This window comes from Semicossyphus pulcher, unplaced genomic scaffold (genome assembly GCF_022749685.1).
Source record: "Semicossyphus pulcher isolate SPU_LCO1_2020_fin unplaced genomic scaffold, fSemPul1.0.p SCAF_1, whole genome shotgun sequence".
Lineage (NCBI taxonomy): Eukaryota > Metazoa > Chordata > Actinopteri > Labriformes > Labridae > Semicossyphus > Semicossyphus pulcher.
Window position 1 is genome coordinate 22,608,571 of NW_027211603.1, and position 23,498 is coordinate 22,632,068.

Below are 23,498 nucleotides of genomic sequence, written 5' to 3' on the forward strand. Positions count from 1 at the left end.
GGTTCAAGGGGTTAATATGACGAGGAAACCAAAAGAGGGGAAAAGAACTTGATATGGGGCAGTTGACAAATGATGCTATAAAATGATCTACAAACAGTATAATCCAGATAAGCAGGTTCCTAAAGGTCCTTGGATTAGCAGTATAATACCCACTAATGTATCTTTTAATGGAGGCTTTCTGCTGCCTCTCGTGCATTTTCATCATATGGAATCAACGGTTTAGGCAGAAAATGGAGCCTGCTGGCATTTACTACACTCTGTGTGAGATAACGGTCAAAAGGGGACTGATATAAAGATGTTTCCCCTCAGAGCACAATAAAGCCCCCGAGCAAACACATTAGAAAACTGTATAATATCCTCTGCCAGCCTTATTGATAATTCCAGTGAAAAGCTCATGAACCGACTGCCCTTTCCTCTCATGTTAAAGTTTGCTTTCTAGATAAGGCCTACACTATGTTTTGGCTGGTGCTGTTACTACAATATACTGCTTCTACAGAATGACTGAACATGAGTTATGCATGCAGGCATATTTAAATTCTTCAACCTGTAAGGCTGTCTTAAGTGGTAACAATTGGAAAAACATGATGGACTCATGTACAATAGCAATTCTTATATTTGTTCTGATGTCGCACCAAGCAGCAATCTCCATTGCAGGGAAATGAAGCAAACGTGGTGCAAAGCTGCAGTACCACAAGTGGCCACTTGAGGCTGGCTCCAAAAGTGAGTTAGGCCCCATATTAAAATGCCCAATTTTAAGCAGCATTAAACATGTTTACAGGCAGATACAAAAAAGTTTTGTTCTCTGTAGCTCATTACTTTCGATTTATAATAAGGCTTAAATTTACACATAATTCGGAGCGTAACTGAACTTTATCTTTCAGCTGTGATCGTGCTGTTGTTGTCTGTTGTTCATTTTGTCTTTTTCGATGAGTGAACTTCTATTATTTTATTCTATATCTTACCACTAATTAGCAGGTGTGCTGCACTCATCATACCTGGTTTAAGCTCATTCAGTGTTTGTTGTACATTTATTCATTTGTGGCTGCCAATGCATCGTAGTCATAGACACAGAGAAGACAACGGGCCATAGTGATGCAAAGACTATTTAGATGAACCTGCCTGTGTTGTTCACCCAAGGCTCGCTCTCTCACCAATACGTGAAACGGCGACTGTAGTCAGCCTATTTCTACAAAGTCTCTGAGCTTCTTTAGTCCTAAGCACATCTCCACTTAGCAACTATCACAAAAAAATCTCATTCTCTGGTAAATACAATGGTTAAAGAGCTCATTCACCAGCTAATGAAGGGTTGTATAATGCATAGCTCTGAAAACTTGGCCTTTGCTAACCCCTCTCTCCTCTACCTTGGTAACCTGCGGACCGTGGTCACTTCTGGCTCCAGAGAGCCAACGTTGCCGCGGCCGGTAAGCTGAAGTCGAAGGGTTCAAAAAGACAAACAACAACACATGATGACACAGTGGCTACATCCATTATTAATTATCATCCAATATAGTCTGTGTGTTCCACTTAATATCTTACATGTGTTTTTGAGTATTTTAACGGATACTAGAAACTATTTTTACTTCTTAGTACTGCAAACCATCACCCCTACCTTCCAGGCCTATAGAACATCAAATCAGCTAGCAGAGGCTTGACGCCTGCTTGAGATCATCATATTGATCATAACACTGGTTCAGATAATGTAGTAAGATTGATGTAAACTTTGGTAGCTTCACCCCAACAACCCACTCAACAATGAAGTTTCTTGACAATCACAAAGCCAAGCTTGATGTCCACTGTTGGATTACCCAAATGTCAATTCACTGAAGGCTGTTGGAAAGCAGGAGGAAGCCTCTCACAGAGCTGTATGCTTTAGGCCAGACATCGTGCTAAGTATACTTTATTTAATTCAGTAGAATAACTCATCTCCCTTTTTAGTCACTGCACACCACTGAAGGACCAAATCCACTTCTGTGGGTAGTAAGTTGGAGAAAAGAGTGTCAGTCAGTGGGGTCCTGTACCTTCTTGCTGTGAAGCTTTAGTAACTGTTGACCACTGAGCAAATGTGTGGTCAAAATATCATGTCTGGAAATCCTCTTAAACACCCTCCGTTGACCCTAGCGAGTTTGACATCTTACTCAGGGAAGCCCATGTCTGAGACAAATAGTCCAGAACAGGATTAGCACTCAGTGTAGCCTTAATCTTACATGATCAGGGAAATCTTACTTGATGTCTTGTTTTTGGTTTGGAAAAAAATCCCTTAAAAGCCAAAGATTACTTGGGTTGGCCTCAGATTTAAATTTGGAAGCACGTTGCAGCTTGTTTTAAGTGGTTTAGGACAGCCAGGTTAGCAGAGAGGCAGGCAGATGAGAGAGCCGGAGATGGAGGCTGTTTGTGGAAGTATGAGGAAGATTCAGTCAGTTAGAAAACCCAGGCTGAACACAGAGAGAGAGAGAGAGAGAGAGAGAGAGAGAGAGAGGAAGTCTGTCTTTGTTGAATTATTGATGGACCTCCTCATCCACTATGTGGTCTCTTACACAGCGCAGCATGCAGCAGCGGGGTAAGCCGTGAGTCACGCCTCAACTCCATGAAGGTCCAGACTTAGGCAGATCGCCACTCAACCATGACTTACACGCTCTCACACACAGACAGCCCCCCCCCCCCAACTCACACACACACACACACACACACTAACACTAACACTAACGCTGCTCTCAACTTGCTATGAAAAGGAAAGCGAAGCTTACCTTAAAAGCCCTCACATAAACTTTGTATCGATCTTGGCGAATGTGATGCAGCACTCAGGGAGGCTGGTGTGTGTATGCTTGTATGCATGTGTATGTGTGAGTGTAGCAGTAACACTTGATTTCCCTCGCTGACGGTCGCTTTCCTTTTCAGATTGTTTGCCTTCATCTGAGCGTCGAGTTTGTTTCTTTTTCTTTGTATTTTCACTTATTTTTGAAGTTGTATCTGTAGTCATCTTTTCTTTGTTTGTTCAGCCATAGTAGATTACTGTTTACTCGCAACACTTGCAGAGACCGAAAAGGCAGCCGCTTAGCTCCGCCCACCCTCTCTGGTAGACCAACCACTGCTGGGTGATGGAAAACACGTCACTAACTGGGCGCCGCTTGGGATTTGTTCCACCAATGTCGCCACAGACACCCAGTCTGTAATACTGCAAATGCAAAGGCTTTCATCAGTGGGCCATAGGCTCAATCACCATTGTGTTATCTCATTCGGCGATAGATAGAGACTTAACACATGTTTTTACATGAAAATCTTTGAGAATATCACTTTAACAGATTATTTAATATGGACAAAGCCCACCGTGTAAAATCAAAGTTCAAAACACACAGGTACATAACTCTCTGCAAACAGCTATTTGTCATGCTGTGTCACACGTTCGTTTTGTATGGATTAAATTAATGAGTTTACAGGAGTTTACACACAGGCACATTGGTTTACCATTTAACAACGCCTGCTGTGTTAAACTGTTTCTGGTCTTAATGCCAAATTGAGCTCAGCTCTCTAGCTACATGCTGAAGCCTTACATTGAAACATAAATGTTGTAAGAATCTTCACATCCAATATTTAAGGAACCTGAGCCTTGATTTTCACAACAAGGAGTACTAAGGAATGGATTAAGGCCAAAGCATGGACGTCTTTTATCCACAAAGAGTGGAGTAAGTCTCTAGTGTGTAGTATATAGAACACTTTCCATGCTAACCTGAGATGATCTGAAAGGATCCAGGGCACCTGCTGGATCAAGGCTTAGTTCTAATCCCATCACATCAAGGCAAAGTCTACAGAACCCCAATGAGGTTTGGCAGGAGTAAAAGGCAACGTGGTTCGGGAATAATGTCAGCTGAAAAGGTTAAGATGCATTCTAGGTACTTTGAATGAACCCTCGAGGACACTCACTAAAAAAAACCATGTTACAACAAAAAGAGTCTGCTGCGTCATCCTTGTGCGTCGAGGAGGTTCTTGTTTGTGTGTTGGCTCCTCTCACAGAAGCCTCAGTGTAATCCATTATACCTGTCCCTTACTGCAGAAATAGAACAGTGAAAGTAGGAAACAATGAGTGGATTAAAAAGATATCCCTCACCTGGCTCTCAAAAATGATCCAACCCAACCACAACAGCACACTTTAGCTACTTTCTATAGCTAACACGGGAGGCACATAAGCAACCTTTAACCATCTTTGGGATGGTGTATGCTACTTCGTTGCTCTTTGTTCTCCAGCCAAGCATTGCGAAACTGTGTGTAGACACTGTGACAAAACAGACTAGAATAGCTGATGGACTGGATGGCATATGGTGTAGGTCCGTGTGTGTTTTACTCTTGCAGTTTCAGAAAAGCCAACAGATTGCCCTTCTCAGAAAATCCCTTCTAAAAGGCTTCTGGGTTGGATTTGTGCCCGCAAGGCGAAGGTGGATGGAGCAGAGATAAGCCTTCGCAAGGTTAGAGGCCATTCAATCATGGCCCTGGTCAGTGTTATCCTTCAAACCTCTGTGCAGTGAACAACGCTCCCAGTGCCCAAGACTTTGATACGTCTGTCACTTTGCTATTTCCTTATCATGTTTAAATGAGAGTTTGGATGCATACATTATTCTTTGATATGTACAGCATGGACAGATGGTAATGCACCCAGCGAGGTCAATATGAATTAGCAGAGTTAGTCCTTTAAAGGCACTGGGTCATGTGATGTTTGAACTCAATGCCATTGGTGCTAACCTACATACAGATTTATAAAGACTGTAATGGCTTTATATACATGTATAATGAGAAGGACACTCGTCTTCATCGTCACTTTCTTTCAAAGTGAATGATGATTTAATCAACCATTTAAATGGATTCACCTCAAGGGTCACCAGGTTGTACAGTATGTATTTAACAGATATGGTGTGCTTTGAGAATTCATGAACACTTTATCTTTTTAAATTTTTTCCCCTCAAGATGAACAGGCCTCGGCTTTCTGACTAATGGTAATTAGTGTAACAGCACATGCGTATCAATGGCTGTATATAAAGATGGACGACGCATCTCCATTGAGTCTCATTGTACAAAATTAAAGCCAAAATGCCCCCTGTGCCAGAGTTGTGCAGTAGAGATCTGCGGGTGGAACTTACCGGAAAAACCCCCTGCAAAGATCCCACACGTCGGCGTATTTAACAGCAGAAAAGCTTCTTGTGTTGGTCTGAAGCAGACGATCACAGATATGTAAACTTAAGTGACTGTAGTGATTGTGTTAGTTGTTTCCTCTCGACTTTCCTCAACAGAGCTGTCAATCATGGCGTTAGACCCTTTTTACAGCATCAAATAAGTAATTAAAACTAAACTTGTCAGAAAAATATGTTAACGTGTATTTTGATTTTATAGTTTGACTCATGTCCCAACTCATAACATGGAGGAGGCGGGCTTTATGACCTATACTGCAGCCAGTCAGCAGGGGGCGACAGAGATGTTTTGACTTCACTTTTAGGGAGCTGTCATGTCGTCCATCCTTTTATACAGTCTATGATGTTTACTAAACCAACAAGATGCAACACGTTAATGACTAGATTTCATGGTGGGGGTAGGTGGGTTTTTACCTTCAGGCAGAGATAGGCCTGCTGTTTCTCTTGTGTTCCCAGTCCTTAAACTGTAAGCTCGTTAACTGCCCAGCAATCACAGGTTGGACAGCATTTTTCTAGTATAAAGAAAACACATTCATGCCATCTATGTACCCTTATATGTATCAATATGCTAGCTGTCCGCTGGTAAGATTTTGAACCACATGCCCATGATTTAGTCAACTTTAACATTGTAACATTTCCACAATGAGATTTAGATTTGAATTAGCCTAATGTTAGCTTGCAGGCTAATAATCCATCAGCAGATGTAGCCGTTTTGACTGAATAATGTATGCCCATTAGTGGATGTTTTTCATTATTATGCATTGAGAACTATTAACTTATTGTGTTTTCAATCTAATTGTCTATTGTTGACTTTTTTGATTCAGTATAAAGAAATATAGACTTAAGCTAACAAGCTGAAAGCTTTTTTTTGCTGTTTTACTTTTGTTCTGTAACTTTAGTAACATGTTAAGTTTCTATTTCTTCAGTTGCTGTGAGGAAGTGAAGCTCCAGAGCTGGTGGAGGTGGGCATACAACGAGTTTGTGAGAACAGTGTGAACATTGTGCACTATATGAAACATGTTTGCCATTTACTGGAAAATATATTTTATAAACATTTTGGCACATTTTTTCATAGTGGTTGTTTATGATTCAAAAGTCATTATTTGTATAAGACATTTTTTTTCATTTGCACAGTGTGACATTCTATTAATAACAATAAAATAATTCTTGCATGATTTATAAATGTATGTATATTAGATTTATGCTGCACTAGACGTTCAGGTCAGACAGAACACTGGTTTGACCATTTTAGAAAACTTACAAGCATATTAAATTGTTGCATAAAGCTTTCGAATGAACGCTGTGTTGCTACTGCATCCAGCTGACAACTTGCTGGGACTTTCATTTTGTAACTATTTTTGAACCATAGCAAGACGTCTTGATCGAACGTTGAAAAAAACATAGTCAATGTTTGCAGGGTTGCAACTGGTTTTATACTTGACAGAGAGATTTGAGAGTGATACAAATCTTTTTAGCAAACCTCCAAGTCAAAAGTCAGTCTCCGCTGACAGACAGATGTGCTAATGATAGTAACATTGGTCTCGAATTGTGCTATCCTGACCTGAACTCTTGTTGTCGCTCATCTTTTGCTTCTGTTTTCTCTCTCTCTTATTCTTAAAATGTATTTTTATCTCTCCCCCCCCTCTGATGTAAGCAAAGCCACACATCCTCTTTTCCCTTTTTATTCCTGCAGCAACAAACACACAGAGAAAAACTTTGATGGGGACCAGCTACAGTCGCATTACACACTTCCTCCAAACCACTCTGCTCTCAACTCCACTTTGCTGCACTTCGTTTCACTCCAAAAGCCTGCATGTCAACAAGGGGGGTGGTGTAGACAGTGGGTGGCTGCGCCAAAGTTGTAATGCACATGGGAACCCAAGGCCCCCTGTGGTAGATTTTATTTGTTGCATGAGCACTTAGCATTCATTATTTAATCAGATACAAGACCTCTGATTACATCAAGAGTTAAAATCAAATACAACTGCTTGTTGGGGTTACTAGTCCCTGACTGTCTCTAACGCCTTTTCTCATACATCCGAGTAGGTGATGTTTTAGGGGATGTTTATCAGGTTAGGGGAGCCTTTTTAAGAGGATGCAGCAGACAGCTTACATGTAGCAATTGTGGCTGCTCTTTTGGCAGTCAGTCAGCTGCTTATCCAGCCATAATAAAGAGAGAGAGGGAGAGAGAGGGAGAGAGAGAGAGAGAGAGAGAGAGAGAGAGAGAGAGAGAGAGAGAGAGAGAGAGAGAAGTAGTTCTGGAAATGGAAATGGCTTCAGTCCCCAGCCTTTAAGCTGCTTTAGAGGATTGCTGGGTATTTTTTCTCTCCCTCCCTCTAAAGCAGACAGCTGATATCGGCTCTGAACCAGAACAGGAGAGGGCAGGGCAGAAGCCCTAGCTTTCACTGCGCAGCTGCAGCCACAGGGCAGGGAAGGGCCAAGCTGCTTTGTCTTGCCTTTATAATTCACTCTTGGGAGACACATGACAGCAGAGACTGCTGCCAGGAAGCTCCTGCTGCTCCCTGCTGGGGAATTGATGCCACAAGTGGGCATCTGTCCCCATCTGACCACAGACACCCTGGCCAGGTCAAGCTACATATTTAACCAGGTGAGGAGCAGGTGTGTTCCAAAAATGTGTTTTGTGACATCACAAAATTGTTACATGCATGAAAGTTTTAATCTCATGGAGAGCAGGACAGTAACGGTTTTCTGCTCTGATGAGTTTCTGAAACTGGGTTCAGATCAGGGTTGTGTCTGCACAGTAAAATATTCAAAACATTTCTATACCCTGTCCAAGGTTGGGACTGCAGTTCAAGTGCAGATTCATTTGAAAAGTATCCAATAGTGACTGACATTAAAACAGACTCAATGTTCACCATGAAGTTTAATGCAATATTTTTTTTTTGAGTCTGTGCAATTGCTATTTGCATAATGAGGAAAATGCATTTAGAAACTTAGAAACTTAGAAAGTAGAGGCCATACATTTGAAAATTGTCTATAAAAACATATTACATATTAAAACACAATGGTTTGATGGTCCCTTAATGCAGTAAATTGAGATTAATAATTCAAAAAAGATCAGCAAAAATACTCTTAATTCAAGGCCAAAAAAAATTAATTATTTTGAGATTTAAAAAAAGTTACTATTTCGTTAGACTTATGACCTTAGACTACACAGAAAACAATAGAACATGCATCCATGCACACATTATCTTACACACTTCACATTGGCAACATACATACTGTACATACATACATACATACATACTAAAACCTACCTTCTGACACTATATAACTTCCTTTTAACAAACTGTTTATTATCTTAAACAGGATCTTTAGACCGTATGGATCAATGCTATCCAATGTATTTAGCCTATAGCACCTACGAGCGGAGAATTGAGTTTATCGCAGTTTTAAAGCTGCAATTCTGTAAGACTACACGAGATGGTGCTATTTACGCAAATACGACATCGCCGGACATTCGCGAACGACACCGGAGAAACCCGAGGCGAACCCCGGAAGCTCCGTCGTTACTGGTCACTACCAGCCCGTTGTTAGAGCGATGTGTTGCCGCTGCTGCGGGCTCGGCTGCGCCGGAGCTGTAGTTTCGCTTACACGGGACCTCAGCATGTATTAAGGAGACGTCCCTAACAAAAGAAATTAGGATTATTGAGGTATGTACTTAAGCAATAACTCTGAAGGCTCTGCTTTTGCGCTCGTCGCTCGCACATAGTGTTAGCATGCTAGCTGTTAGCTTCTGTTTGTGGCTAACTAGTTAGCAAGCGTGATTTACCTTCCAGTCTGGATCCATGTGAAGTGTCAGGCTGCTGTGCCCGGTTTGTATGGGTGTGTGGGTGGATGTGTGGTTGTTTGTGTGTTTGTTGATAGTGCTCCGTTTCAGTCACGACCTCAACTGTTACCGTTGCAGCAGCGATGTGAATACGGGCTCTAATCTCAGTCACACCTCCCCAACTAATCTGATGAGGTGCGTCGATGTGTGGTCTGTCTGTTTGAAGCAAAATACTACCTGTATGGATTAAAGGTTTGACAGGCTTTAAAGTTATGTTATCCTCTTTTGCTATTAAAAATGTGAATGTCTTAGTTACATTTCATTGTAGTGTCCTAACTCAGACTAGGACACGTTTCTGAAGGTGTTAGCATCATTATTGATGGTGTTTTTAAGTATAGCTGTGTTGTTTCTGCATGCAGGTCAGTATGATCACTTTAGTCTGGTGGTTTGGACAGTTAATTAGCTCCATTGAGGTGGTCAGAAACACTCAGGACATGATTGATTTGCCACCTCAGTGTAGAAAGAAAAATCTGTGATTACTCAACAGACTTTTAGCAGAAAATACTTGCAGTGTCACCACACTGTTATGAATAGCCATCATCATGGGTGTGCGTTTCCTGGGAGTAAAAAAGGGAACACTTCCAAACCCGTGGACATCGGACAGACTCATTCATCTGGAGAGGAAGCAAACATTGTATGACATATGGCAATGTCTGAAAACTGATCATATAAACACTCACCTGTTTTTTAGTAAAGTTTATTGAATTTATTTTATTTATGGTTATTTTGGGAGCTGTAGTTTGTGGTATTGCATTTTATTGGGTTTCATAATGTTGCGCATAGTCTTAGTTTGAACAAAACCAAAAAAAAGTACTGTGCAACTGTCATCTGTTTACTCCACCTAAGTAGGTGGAGCTTGGTGTATAATAAACTAATGCTGTGTGTTTCCATAGTAAATATTAGTTTAAATAAACACTTTGTGTGCATGTGCGTGTCTTTCAGGTGTCAGTCTGCCCACCAGTCCACGTATGTACTTTTTCCTGAATGCTGGTCCAGGACGTGCACGCCACAGCATGTTACTATTGTGAAGAGAGAACATATTAGGTAAGTTGCCCCACAGTTTTCTCAGTTTGCATGTCTTCTGCTTGCCGGAGAACAGTATGTAACAAGGGTAAACAGGGGAAAAAAGCAGCTCATGCTAAAACTGGAAGAGTGGCATTCCTCATTTTGCCTTTCACTAGTGTGAAGAAGGTTTTCTAGGAAGTACTGAGTTGTTACCTATAACTAAACCATGAACATTTACTTAAAGTCATTTGCAACCTGGCTGAATGATCTCAATCCAAAGTCTTGCTGGTATCTTTCTTAAAGAAAAACCTGCATCACTGAATGCTTCTCAATACATTTAAAAAGGGAAATGATCGGAATGAAAGAGAATGAAGTCTCAAGCTGTCGTCAATCAACGGAAATGGAAATCAAGCTTTCAGCTGTAGGAACTTGAGTGTGGACATTTTTATAAAGCATTGTTAAAAGAATAGAATACTAGAGCAACTAGTGTATTAAGTTTTGAAGTGGGAAATCCAGCGCCCTAGTACTTTATACAGAGGTGTTAGTTGGTGGTGGGTATCGTAGGTTGAAAGTTTTTACAGAATAGTCCATACAAATAACAAGTCAGCATGTATTAGTTGTGTTTATAATGGTATTAGCCCAGATTTATGTGTGTTTTATTTTTGGTTCCTACTGTTTTCAGTTGGAATGACATTAGGTAGCCCTTAAGCTATGTTGCACTTTTGAAATGTCACAGTGGGCCATTATATCACTCAATAAATCGACAAAACACTTCTTCCGCAATATATTTGGCCTCAGCCCTTGTTTCACTAAATAATGTTTTACAGTAAACATCGCAAGCGCTTTCTGTGACGTACTATGTGCTGGCTCTGCAAAATGATGAGAGCAGGGTGACACTGAGGTCACTGCTCGTTACGTTTGTCAGAGAGAAGAGAAGGAGAGGGATAAGGTGAGGGTGACTCTTGAGTTGTGCCCTCTGACGGGGAAGGGCAGACAGCTGGATAAGCAGCTGTTGTGTATTTAATGGACCTCTCTTTCATTGACCACAGAATAATCAATACGCCCTAAACTGGCCAGGAGCATTTTCTGCCCTCTTAAGGATGATGCTGGTTGTCTTTGTATAGCAGAAAAAACAGCATGCACTTCAACACTGCTGATATGTGGTAAACAACTCTATTTAGAAATGAACACGCTGTTAAAAGTCATATTGACAGATGCATCCCATGGCAGGTACTTATAAAGCTTTTAAAGATAGCCCTGCTGATTAGCCCTTCGTGTCATCTTCATTTTTCATCAGCTCTTCTGGCTCCAGCTGGTGTTGGTTTTACAGTATGAGTTTACTGATTGCAGGCTGGGAAATATTGAAAACAAGGTTCAAACACTGAAGATGTTTTCTATTTACTGCCTAATGCTGTAGTAGTTGATGACTCAAAGCGAATGAAAGAGCCTGATCCATCAGTAACTACCATTTTCTGAGTCGGCTCTTTCAATTCATGATAGCCAGTATCTGGGCTTTTTTGTATCATTTATTTAGGCCTACTATATTTTATTTTCTAGCCTCAGTTGCTTTGATGTGTGAAATGGAGCTATCATCAAAGTCGGTGCTTTTTTCCAGCCTTGATCTTTGTGATGCAGAAGAAAGAGTTTTCTTTTAAGACAGTTCAGCTGTGCCCACATCATGTTATGTCGTCATTAATTGAAACTGTGGAAGCTGTTTATTTTGTTCACTTTTGTTAGGTTATTAGGATGTTGCTGACATACATACACTATAACTCATCTATGATTTCATTCTGTCAAGAGGGCTGTAATTAAAGGCTTCAGCACACCCATGCAGGTGTTCTCAATTACGTGACTAATTAAACCTTTAATTAGGTGGAAATGGGTGGAGCTCAACTTACAATGTAAGTTGCCCCAATAAATAAGTAAAAACACTTTATTCTTAGGACAAAAGTCAGAACACAGAATCCTTTATTTTACAGTTTTAGAAACTAAGTTTTAAAAATGTATTTTAGTGTGCATTTAACTTTTCTGGGAGACAATTATTGAAAAGCACAGTGATAACGAAGATACTATATGTACAGGAGAATGTTTAGTGAAATGCAAGTCTTGATGATAACTATAAAATCATCACACTTACATTTCAAATAGTCTCTAAATGGGTAACTATACTACTATTCTACTTTAAGTGGTGATGCGCTTATATATTTCACCTTGGGACTTAGTCGTGCAATTTGGTCGTATCATTCCCACTTTCCGCATGATTCACTAAAATTGAACTAAAAAAAAAAAAAGAATAATGCCAATATAACATTTTTGTTAAATTGTTTGTTTTGCAAGATTGTCACTTTTCAAAACAGTGGGTCATTCATGTGTAAAATAAACTTTAAAAATACTCCAGTACTAAACTGAGAACACACAAAAAGATTCCCATCACCCCCTCTAAGATAAGGATGCATATTGATTCCCGTGTGTTCTGTACAGTTGAACCTCTCATGCCATTGGGACACACTCAATCCACCAGGCTCAAGTTTGCCCGTCGCTTTGACTCATCCATGACCCTTACAAGTTTGGTCAGCATAAAGTCAAAGACCTTTTTATTTAGTCTTTTTTCACAGATGCACACAGATACACATGGCCCAGATGCACTTAAAATAAGTAAAATTACTATAAAAGACCTGATGCATTTGTTAGGAGGTGACCTTCTGTATTTTCTATGGTTTTATCCTCACCTCTGAAATGTGCATTTGTTTTATAAATGTCTGAATTTAGATCAGAGTCACATAGCATTTTGCAGTGTTTTGCAGCCTCTTAGAAAGCCAGTAGCAGAAATTAAAGAAACATTCAATTATACTTTCCGGGAGAACTTTCATTGTTGTGTCACCAGCTGTGACAAGCCCATAACTAATTCAGTTAAAGTGCTGCTCCAGAATTAATGTGTTGTATGATTAAAATCTGGTCCTAAAGCCAGTAGTTTGCATAAACCTGCTGTGTCTTACTGTCTTAGCTCATAAAAACATTTTTATAGTGAGGAGTAGGAGACACATAAATTATACTGTAATATAAGGTACATTTTTATTACAGAATTAAATTATTACTGACTATCAATTTTCATAAAGTCACTGTTTGCCCCAAACTGGACCCCTCTAACTGGAGTGTATTTGTTCCTGTCAGGAAGACGTCTTTGCTAGTTTTGGGGTTTCAGCTTCTGCATGACAAAAACCTCTCATCCCTGTTTGTTTTTCCATTTAGCAAGCACTTTAAATAACACCCACTGACATGGAAAGTCTTTGGATGCAAGCAGAAACTAACAACAGTGTGGTGTTTGGAAACCCGCCTGGCTGGCTAGTCAGCTAAAGGCTGACCGCTTAGCTCGGCACCACCCGTCTCACTGGAAATGTGTCATCTAAAGGACAGCAAAAGGAAGCTGAGATTTACCTCAAAGCATTAAACCAGTCTACCAGGACACCACATCGACAAATGCAACAAGTCAGTTGTGGCTTAATAAAATCTAACTAGTGACCGGTGAGGTGTAAAGCATGTTAAACAAGATTCCTCTATGAAAGGTTTTTCTTTCAGCTGTGTCACTCACTTTTATTTCATGAACGGAGAGCCTGCATACGTACGTGTGGCTGGTTGTCAAAGACAGTGTCATAACAGTCTATAGCGATTAGGCACCCGACGCCTGTAAAGCAGGTTTGTAATTTCTTTCCTCTATTAGAAAAATGTATTCTTCAGTAGTCAGAGGGGAATGTTGCAGCAATGTTGATAGCATCTACATTTAGGCATTTTTTGGTTTAAAATGCACAATATCCTATGGAGTCAAATACACTTCTATGAACATCATCTGTAGCCACCCAAATATTCCTGTCATAAAGCATAAAAACTTTTACTTCAACTACTCTTGGTAAAGAAAGTTGTTATCATTAATCTGGGTCTATTATTATTAATTATTTTGTTTGCTTTGTGACAGTGGACTCCAGCAGAGGTAACTGGGTGTGCAGGTTATTATTAGCCTGTATGCCTTGCATGCTTTCCAGCTGCAGGATCAGTTTCCTAAAGGGATCAGAGCTGCCATTGATTTATCTTAACATACCGGCAATCTCCTGGGCCGGTCCTGACTGTTCTCTTGTGACCTTGACATGAACACAGAGGGAAGAAACTCCCATGACTCGTGTCTCTTGTAATAAAAGCTGCATGGCTCAAAGGGCACTGAAGAGTTGAGTCCAAGGTTGACCCACCCTTGTTCATACAGTCTGTTTCTCCCACTAGTCGCATTGTGGGAAGTTGGCTAGTAAGTTGTCTGTCTGAAACTTTGGTTTTAGCCAGATTGCTATAAAATATGTAGCCATGTTTAGGGCCATTATGCGACGCTTCTTGATGATAAAGGTGACCCCTATAGAATGCTGCTTCACATTTGTGTATTTTTCTGTACAGACACACTTGTAAACAAACTGTTTGACAAATTGACAATTTCATACTGTGGAAAAGAGACAGCAGTTCTAAATGTAATCTTATGTCCCCTCTCTCTAGGACAGGATGCAGTCTTCAAACCACCGACTGCGAGAAATGGAGCAGCACCACCCGCTGCTGTCGGCAGGGTCAGATGTGGAGACAGGGAGCCTAGCGGCCGGAGTGATGGTCGGTGGTCCCCACGCCGGTCACGCAGCGGGGAACCGCACACTGTGGTTCATTCAGGACAGTTGCGGGATGGTGTGTGCCAGCATCACCTGGTTCCTGGTGCTGTACGCTGAATTTGTGGTGAACTTTGTCATGCTGCTGCCCAGCAAGAACTTCTGGTACTCGCTGCTGAACGGCGCCGCCTTCAACTCCCTGGCTGTCCTCGCACTGGCCTCACATATGCGCACCATGCTGACTGACCCGGTAAGGACGAACAGTAGGAGGGAGAAAGCAGGGTTTGAAAGTGAAGAAGAGGAACAGAAAATATGGGTAGAATCAGTGTGTAAGACTTTTTTGTGTTTACTTTACAAATCAATTCTGTTGTCGTCTGTTGCAAAAGGACAGCATAAATTTGAGCTCCTCAAAAATGCTTAGATACAAATCTAATGATGAAGTGCTCACAAGCTTTACTGAGTCAGGATCAGGACTTATATTATAGAAGACATTTTGACAGTTATATCACGAGCAGGAAGGACTGTCAGGGTTAGACACAGGCCCTTGTGGAAGCAAACATAGGAGGTGTAAACAAACAGTGCATGCTTTGAATACAGACACACGGCGCTGTTTGACCCTGCCGGCTCCGCCGTTTACACAGACGCCGTTTCGCCTCTGTTACTACCTCCAATGCCGGCTCAGAGGCAGAACGTCTTCGCCCCACCATTCCGCCTCCGTGCGTTTTACATAGAAGAAGGAAGGTAACAGAGGCGTAATAATCCGGTCTTGAACTGGAAGTGTAAAAAGGACTACTCAGAAACTCAATGATGTAATCTGGTACTGTGTTGGTTAGTGTGTTTGTATGTGTGTATGCGGAGGGGGGTCTGGGGGTAAATGTTGTGACAAAATGTATTTTCTGAAACATCCAAACCACAAAGTGTTTTATATATCAAATATTCCCAGGGAGTAAAACACAGGAACAAGGTCGGGAACTTTGCATTTGCACTACATCTGAAATAGAGCCCAAGTGATACTGGATTTTTTAGAGGTGGTTTAGAATTTGATGCTGTTTTGGTATCGATATATTGTATTATTTTTGTCTTAGCTTGTGTTCAATCGATTAGTGAGTGCTTGCCCTAAATAAATAGACATTACAAGGCTAAGGATGATTCACCCTCTGCAGGGTGAAGTATGTTATCACTCCATTACAATAGTGTCCCAAACTTGCTCTCCATTACGGCTCTAATCTGAACAACTGTGTGGCTGTGTTAGTTTGCTGAACTGCTGCTGCTGTGTGTGATTGAGCAGTCAACGATACCACAAGGTTTATTCTGCACTTTGTTTCTGACACTCTGAGACTACTCTCAGTGATTTCAGTCAATTCATGCTTCAGGGAGGTGTAGGTCAAATATGATCAGTGCTGCTGCAGCGTTGACTCATTCTTACTCCGAGAAACCTGATGACTGATGACAGCTCCACTCTCGCTCTCTAGCCCACAACAGCCCGGCCGTAACAGTTGCTCCATTTAACAGCCCAAAATAGTGCACAGACGGCTGTGCTGTAGTGTGTCAAGCTGGGGTTTCTTCCAAACTTTAAAGGTCTTGAGTTATTTGAGGATTTCACAGTAAGTGGTACACCTGGTGTGATTCACTCAGGTAATGGCTTTATAGTAGGCTCACAGACCTAAGAGATTTTCGTTAATGAAAACGTTCCATATCCTACATCTTGTCAGGCTTAAAGTGTGTTTCCTTAAAAGTCAAAATCATCCATCCAGTATTAGCTAACCGCCCCAGAGGAATAATTTTTGGAACAGCGTGTACAGGTTGTGGGTATTTTTAGGCCCTGCACAATTTCAGTAATGGTGAAAACAATTGTTTGCTGCACACACAGATTGAAGTCTCTAAACTATAACGGCATGATTTTATTTAAGCATCTGTAACTGACAGTACTTATCTTCCATCACCTCAGGGTGCAGTTCCCAAGGGCAACGCAACCAAGGAGTACATGGAGAGCTTACAGCTGAAGCCTGGTGAGGTCATCTACAAGTGTCCCAAGTGCTGCAGCATCAAGCCTGAGAGGGCGCACCACTGCAGGTCAGTCCAAGTGTTTCGGACGATTTTACACAGAATACCCCTCTATGCCCCAATAAAACCCTTTCGAGAGCATCTGTATATGTATTTCTGTGCAATCAGGGGCTGTGGAGTTGACGTGTGTCGTGCTTTAACATGTTCTCTCTCCTGCCTGCAGTATTTGTAAAAGATGCATCCGAAAGATGGATCACCACTGTCCCTGGGTCAATAACTGTGTGGGAGAGAAGAATCAGAGGTTCTTTGTTCTTTTCACTGTAAGTACACACAAGTTCTCATGATGTGATCTGTTTAGTTCACAAGGGTGTAGTGGTTTAGAATCGATATTTACATAGAGTTATTCCTCCAGTGTATATTATAATAAATGAATAAACAAGTTCACATTGTTCACATTGCCTCATCTCTTTTTAAAAAAGTATTTCTCTCTACTCTCCTGTACTTTTTTCATTGATGCGTATTTAATGTCAAAATGATCTAAGTGACATTATTTTCCAAAAGAGGGGGAAACTAAAAAGCTGATTTCAAACCTCTTTGAAAAATGTCCCACTAGTATTTCATCCAGCTGACGCTCACAGCTCAGCAGTCAAGTGGTGCACAGCAGACACAAGCCTACATGAAATGTACTCACAACGCCGTTTATGACTCTCAGGGCGACATCAGCACTTTTTATGGCTTCATGTGCTGACTGGGACTTTTTTTGATGACAGAAACATAAAGCTGTTATAAATGGCCGATCTGTACAAGGACACCTATGTGATGAAATTTAGTTTACTGGTCTTACAGACTGCCATAAATGGAGACACAGCAACATATATGGTCTATTTTTTGTTTTTATGTTTTTATAAATGTGAAATGAGCCGACATTAAGCGAGTATCTGCAAACCAACCTTCTCCCTGTCACTCATTCTTCCCTCCTTTTCTGTTCTTCCTCTTTCAGATGTACATAGCCATGATTTCAGCCCACGCCCTGGCCCTCAGTGGAATGCACTTCTTCAGCTGTATTAAAGTCCAGTGGAACGGTAAGACCTCTCTGTCTCGCAGCATCGACTGGAGCGTGTGTTTGAGTCAAAAAGACAAACCCAGCATGTCAGAGAGATTTAGTTTGTGAGTCAGAAATACAACTATTTATGCAAGGCAGTGAAACTGCTGAGAGAGTCGAAGAGACAGGCAAACAGAGTGGAAGAAAAGAAAGGGGCTGTTATCCTGCTGTAAGAACAGCTGCTCTGCACAGGTCATTGAAGTTGTGCAGCACAGTCATCACAGAGCTGCCACTGATCGTTTCCCGCTCCCTTGTGGGTCGCTGAAGAAATGAGCCAGACAATGAAAATAAGACTTTATTCTTAGAACTCCAGTTTCTGCCGCTTAATACGATATGACACTCAAACAAATTGGTTAAAATTTCCTTGCTAAGTCTAACATGCTCACTGGTATTCCACACTACTGACAGGTGGAAAATGGCATGTCAGGCTTACACATGGGCTGATCTTTTTCTATGATCTTTTACAGCTTGTTAGAACAGTTTGAGAGAGGATCGTAATGTGTGCACAATCAGTCTTACATATAGGTCACGTCAAGTGAAGACAGATGGAAGCATCTACACATCAACTTTCTCAACTTCATTAGACTCCAAAAGGATACCAGGGTTTCCCCACACATAGACTTTACTTGGGGGGCGGCCAAGTATATTTGGCAACCCATTTCAGCAAATTTTTGTATCCATCCAAGAGAATGACGCCACCCACAATCGATTAAATAGTGGCACTGGGCAATCTAGCCCCTCCCCTCCCTGTTCAGTCTGATATCGCGGGGAGGTTTCACCTACTGAAAGTCACACATGCTCTGCAAAGAAAAGGAGGATTCTTCTTCTCTGTGTTTAATGGCGGATCGCATACCGCCACCTACTGTGTCGGAATGTGTAGGCTTGTTGATGAGTATTGAAAGCAATTATTATTGGATAAAATTGTATTATCAGAAAAATAAATAATAATATAGTATTCCCATTATCGGCCGGTAATTAATCAGACCGATATATATCGTGCATCCCTGATTTCTAATCTGTCCTCTTCAAAATACATTGTTAATTTAGTCGATGTTTCGATTGACATTTCAGTTTTTCCGTGCAAAATAAAAACTCTTCCTCTCTTCCTGTGACCAGAGTGCAGCGACTTCTCTCCAGGGGTATCCGTGCTGCTGCTGATCTTCCTCTGTCTTGAAGCCATCCTCTTCCTCACTTTCACAGCTGTAATGTTTGGTACGCAGATCCACTCCATCTGCAATGACGAGACGGTGAGTATCCATTGTTATCCCTACGCTTTGTTGTTGTGTGAGTTTGTGTGGCAGAAGAGGGTCACCGTATAAAGAGGACATCTAGGAAAAAGATGACAAAGGAGATTAGTCTTAAATAACTGCTTTTGGCTCTTTATATTATATAATATGTAATTTGTTTCCTCAGATGATGATACAAGGTTTAAGGGTTTTTTCCCTTTTGATGTCTTTATCTTTCCATGCTAATGAGCCAAAGTGATAGACAGGTTAATGAGGAATCCTTTGATTTACAGACGGCTTTGAATTTCTTTCAGGAGATTGAACGTCTTAAAAATGAGAAGCCCACGTGGGAGCGTCGCATGAGATGGGACGGGATGAAATCTGTGTTCGGGGGTCCGCCCTCCCTGCTGTGGTGCAATCCATTCACAGGCCTGCGTCTGCGGCGCCTGATGCTGTTGACCCACGGTCGCCGCGGCGGCTCTGAGTTTTCTGTCTGAGAGGAGATCAGACTGATTCAGCTAACCAACACTTGAACGCCTCTAAAGCGAGATTCCTTGTCTGTCAGGGAGCTGAGATGGACCTCTGCTCCCTGAGGCTGTCCTTCATGTGTGGGTGACACGCAGTCAGGCTGCTCCAGTGGGACCACAGTGCATCACCACGTCACTGAAAGTTTGTATTCTCACTCCCACGTGCTGATGGAGACCCAACACCTTTGGTCTGCACAATTACAAGTGGAATATTGTTTTTAACATGAGCAGCTTTTTGGTTTCTGTGTGTGTTTTTAGGTAAAGCATGCAGTTCGTGACTCGAGTGAGTCTTTTATTCCTTGTGAGACCGTCCAAGGTGCCGTTTGAGTTCAACTCATGCACCTTCAGTACGCGGCTACAGCAGTTCCTTTTGTTTGCTGCGCACATGAGATTCAAGATTATTGATTGAAGTCTCAGCGACATCTTTGATTATCACTGGACCCAGACAATTGGAGCTAAGTGGGCGAACGCTTGAAACTGTTGGACCCGGCGAGGGAATCACTGTCAAGGACATGCACTACTTATGTGGCACTTGAGGAAAAAGTCTAGATATTGAAGACAGTGGACTTCAGAAATGGAACATTGCTGCCTTGATTTGCATGTATAACAGCTCAATCAGTCGATATCTCAGCCAGAAAACAAGCTTTTCACGTGTTCAAGTGAATCAACAGGCAACTGTGAACACAAGCCTCATTCTTATTCATTAAGACTGAGTGGCTTTTCCTATTTGCTCATCTCCTTTGTCATGCTTTCGCTTCCTCGGGCTGAAATCGTTGATTCTTTAGGCTCCTCAGGCCAGTAGAAATACATTTTCCTTTTTATAAATAACTGCCGAAGCTTCTTAATCTTTCATCCCAGTGACACTCCTCAACAGCTGACCATAATGACTTACTGGACATGACTACTGTTGTTCTGAATCTTTATTTGGGAAAAAAAAATATCACAGTTTTGTTTTACTTGTTAAGTATATGTCCATAAATTTGCTATTCCACCACTCCTACATGCTGCTCCACATCTCATTCTGTGCAAGTGATCTGTGACCCCAAAACCACAGATATGCCTCCCTGTGTTTTCATATCAAAGCGATTCAGGTAGAACAAGTTTGCCTGCTGAAAAGACTGAATGTTACTTAGTTAGAATTTACTAACACAGCTCTTCCCTATGTGGGAAAACTGCAGGCTACTTCTGTGTTTAGTAGGAATCCACATTTAAGAACAGTTTGATGACAGCATTTAAACTCTGAAAAAACAACCTTACAAACCCCCAAGATGGAGCCCGGCCTCAGACCTGGCGGCTTTGCATGCTCCTCGGCCAACATGTGGTGCCAGCAAAGAGAATTTAAAAGTTAGCACAACCTCCTTTAGCTCGCTGTGAGCTCATTCTGATCTTCAGAGTCAGGCTCCATTGTGCAGCCGGCGGTAGAATTACAAAGGAACTGCTCGGCTGAAAGAGGCTGAGCTACCAGGCTCATTACACAAGCTTTAATACTGAACCAAGTCTCGGGGAGCTCAGCGGATGCTTGTGAGGCCTTTCCTACTTCACTCCAGAAATGTCACGCCTGTAACATCTATTGGCAGGACAGTAGCAGATTTCTATCCAGTGTTATTAGAGCACTAATCCATGCCTTTAAAATCATTCTGTCAAGTGAATTTCTCAGCTTTTGTCATTATTGCCATATTTATGAAAGTGTTTTATCATCGTGTGACAACTTGTCCCCTATTTTGACATAATCAACGGGCCTGTTTGCACTGGATGGATGCAGCTTTTTTAATCTAGATTTTAGGATAAGAAGTAAAGCCTGACTGAGGTTGGTGTTTTCAAAGTATTGTGAAATCTAGATTCTCAAAGCCTCCATTTTTATTGCGTTTTTGACAAGATACTGCTGTTTGTTCTCACCTGTGGTTGTCATGAAAAGGAACTCAAACTCCACTGTTTACACAAGATAATCATATCTGATGCTTTATGGCTATAATGTTTTAAAAAACATGCTGTCGTTAGAATGTAAAACACATCTATTGTGGGACTAAGGGACTCAGCACTGAAAGTTAAGTGATATCAGGGGATTTTTTTTTTAACGCTGGCCTCTCATGTCTCATTTTATTCTGCAGGACTGCATCACCTCAGCAGCCGTTATCACTTTGTTATTCGAACAATGTCACATTTTTTCTTCATTCAATGGTCCTTTACTTTTACATGCTCGAGTATATTTTAATTTAGGAGGTGACAAAATGAAAAGGAGTACATTTTAGCCAAACCACAAACAGGATGTCCATAAAAATCATAAAAAAGCTGTTTTATTTATACATGTGCAAGAAGATACACAATGTGCTGTAATCAAGAAACAGTATTAAAGCAGGTACTGGTGGAAAATTACATCTGAAGCCAGTGTGAGAGTTGAAATAACACAAAATGTACTAATACACTGAAACACTAAACTTTTAGTTGTATGTGTAGGAAGTAGCAGAACATCAGTTTTGGATTGACAGATATTTCTGTGTTGAGTGGATATAATATTCAGTGGTGACTGGTGTTATTTGTGCAATAAGTTGGACTTCGTTTATGTATACAAGTATTACACAATAGGATATTCATGACCAAACCTAGATGCTGTAATTCTAATGTCTTAAATTTTTACAGGGTATGTAGATCGACATTCACGCTCAGCAATAGAATCAAATAACAATGAATTTAAAGAGTTATACCCAAATTGTATTTCCATCACTTTCTGATGTATTACCTAAGTAAGTACAGTCGCCATGGGGAGAGGATTGTTTGACAACTATGTAAGACAATGCAACACTACTCTGTCAAAGGCTGTTCTCACACTCGTCATATGTTAGAGATAAAGGCAGAAAATGTAGGACAAAGAACATTTTGTGATGTATAGTACCGATTCTGAACATGATGGCTATCTGATCAAAGAGTTACCATTAACATCTCCATGAACAGTTGGTAAAGGTTTAGTTTTTGCTCTCCTGAGAGATAGTTTCTTTAAGGAGAAAGGCCATCAGATTTATAACAAAGTATAAAGGTTACTATTAACAGTATATAAATGGAATGTTTTATTCAAGTTTTTTTAATTGTGTCATAATATAAAAATGTCTTATATCATTAATGTCAATCTTTTACATAATAAACTTGATTAAATTAAAAATCACTTGTCTATCATCTGCTATTACTTTTCTCGACTCCTGTGTTTTTGGTCCCCCCGTGTGTGTCAGACTGACATCAAATACTGCTAAAAGCGGACATCAGAATAAATGGCAGGTTGGAGAATGTGTCTGTTTGGTTGAATGAGCTTAAAATGTCTGTTACTTACTTGAAATTTAGATACAAGATAAAGCGGACATTAACTGAAATTGGGTCAATATGTTGTAAGGAAATGGGATTCAGTATTCAAGAAGTAAAAGATTTTGCAGCCCAAATATAATGCAGGCGTCCTAAGCAAATCAGTAACAAAATAAATATTTACGTGTGGCTTGGAGTTATATGGCAACTGGATGGGTTTTTTTTTTAAATGACAGCCCACTAACAAAATGCAAACAAACAGACAATGGAAGATGTACATGAAAGGTCTATGATAATGTTAACAAAAGCAACAGTGTCAACACTGGGAACAGAGGGAAACTCTGTTTATGCCAGTACATCAATGTCCGTGTAAGCAGAGTTCGCTGTGATAACACATTTTTTAATTAATAACCTTCTCAGATGTGTGTCATAATATGAATAGCTTTAACGTCATGGGAAACGCAGACATATTTCAATTAAAAGAGGTTTTGTTACAGCGACGGCGCTGGTAAAATATTCTCAGTAGTCCAGTGGGCGGCAGTATAACGTTTCCTGCTGCTGTGAGATCTGCAAATCAGGGCACAAAAGAAGAAGTTGTCTTGTATTCCCTCTAAATTTACTTTCAGGCAACACTGTTTACACAACTGCGCGCTTAACATGACTATTAAGATACAGTCTATGGTTTTAACAC

At 40.9% G+C, this 23,498-nt stretch overlaps 1 protein-coding gene across 3 annotated transcripts; it reads left to right on the forward strand.

The window, feature by feature from the left end:
* The first annotated feature begins 8,722 nt into the window (after window positions 1-8,722).
* Window positions 8,723-22,673, forward strand: zdhhc7 (zinc finger DHHC-type palmitoyltransferase 7). 3 transcript variants are annotated; one of them, XM_069663832.1, is made up of 8 exons: window positions 8,723-8,848; window positions 9,967-10,068; window positions 14,560-14,910; window positions 16,609-16,733; window positions 16,888-16,984; window positions 17,665-17,746; window positions 18,883-19,013; window positions 19,286-22,673. In XM_069663832.1, exons 3-8 carry the CDS (start codon window positions 14,566-14,568, stop codon window positions 19,487-19,489), a joined length of 984 nt encoding a protein of 327 aa, XP_069519933.1. In that variant the 5' UTR covers window positions 8,723-8,848; window positions 9,967-10,068; window positions 14,560-14,565; the 3' UTR covers window positions 19,490-22,673. The 3 variants fall into 3 exon arrangements, with proteins under 3 accessions (XP_069519933.1, XP_069519935.1, XP_069519936.1); XM_069663834.1 differs by having other exon boundaries at window positions 19,307-22,673; XM_069663835.1 differs by having other exon boundaries at window positions 19,310-22,673.
* Window positions 22,674-23,498: the final 825 nt, after the last annotated feature.

Excerpts from the sequence above, each read along its gene's own strand:
- zdhhc7 (XM_069663832.1), top strand. The coding sequence starts at position 14,566 with ATGCAGTCTTCAAACCACCGACTGCGAGAAATGGAGCAGCACCACCCG. Across the intron at positions 16,734-16,887 it reads GAGAGGGCGCACCACTGCAG|TATTTGTAAAAGATGCATCC; the intron begins GTCAGTCCAAGT and ends TCCTGCCTGCAG. Across the intron at positions 16,985-17,664 it reads GGTTCTTTGTTCTTTTCACT|ATGTACATAGCCATGATTTC; the intron begins GTAAGTACACAC and ends TTCCTCTTTCAG.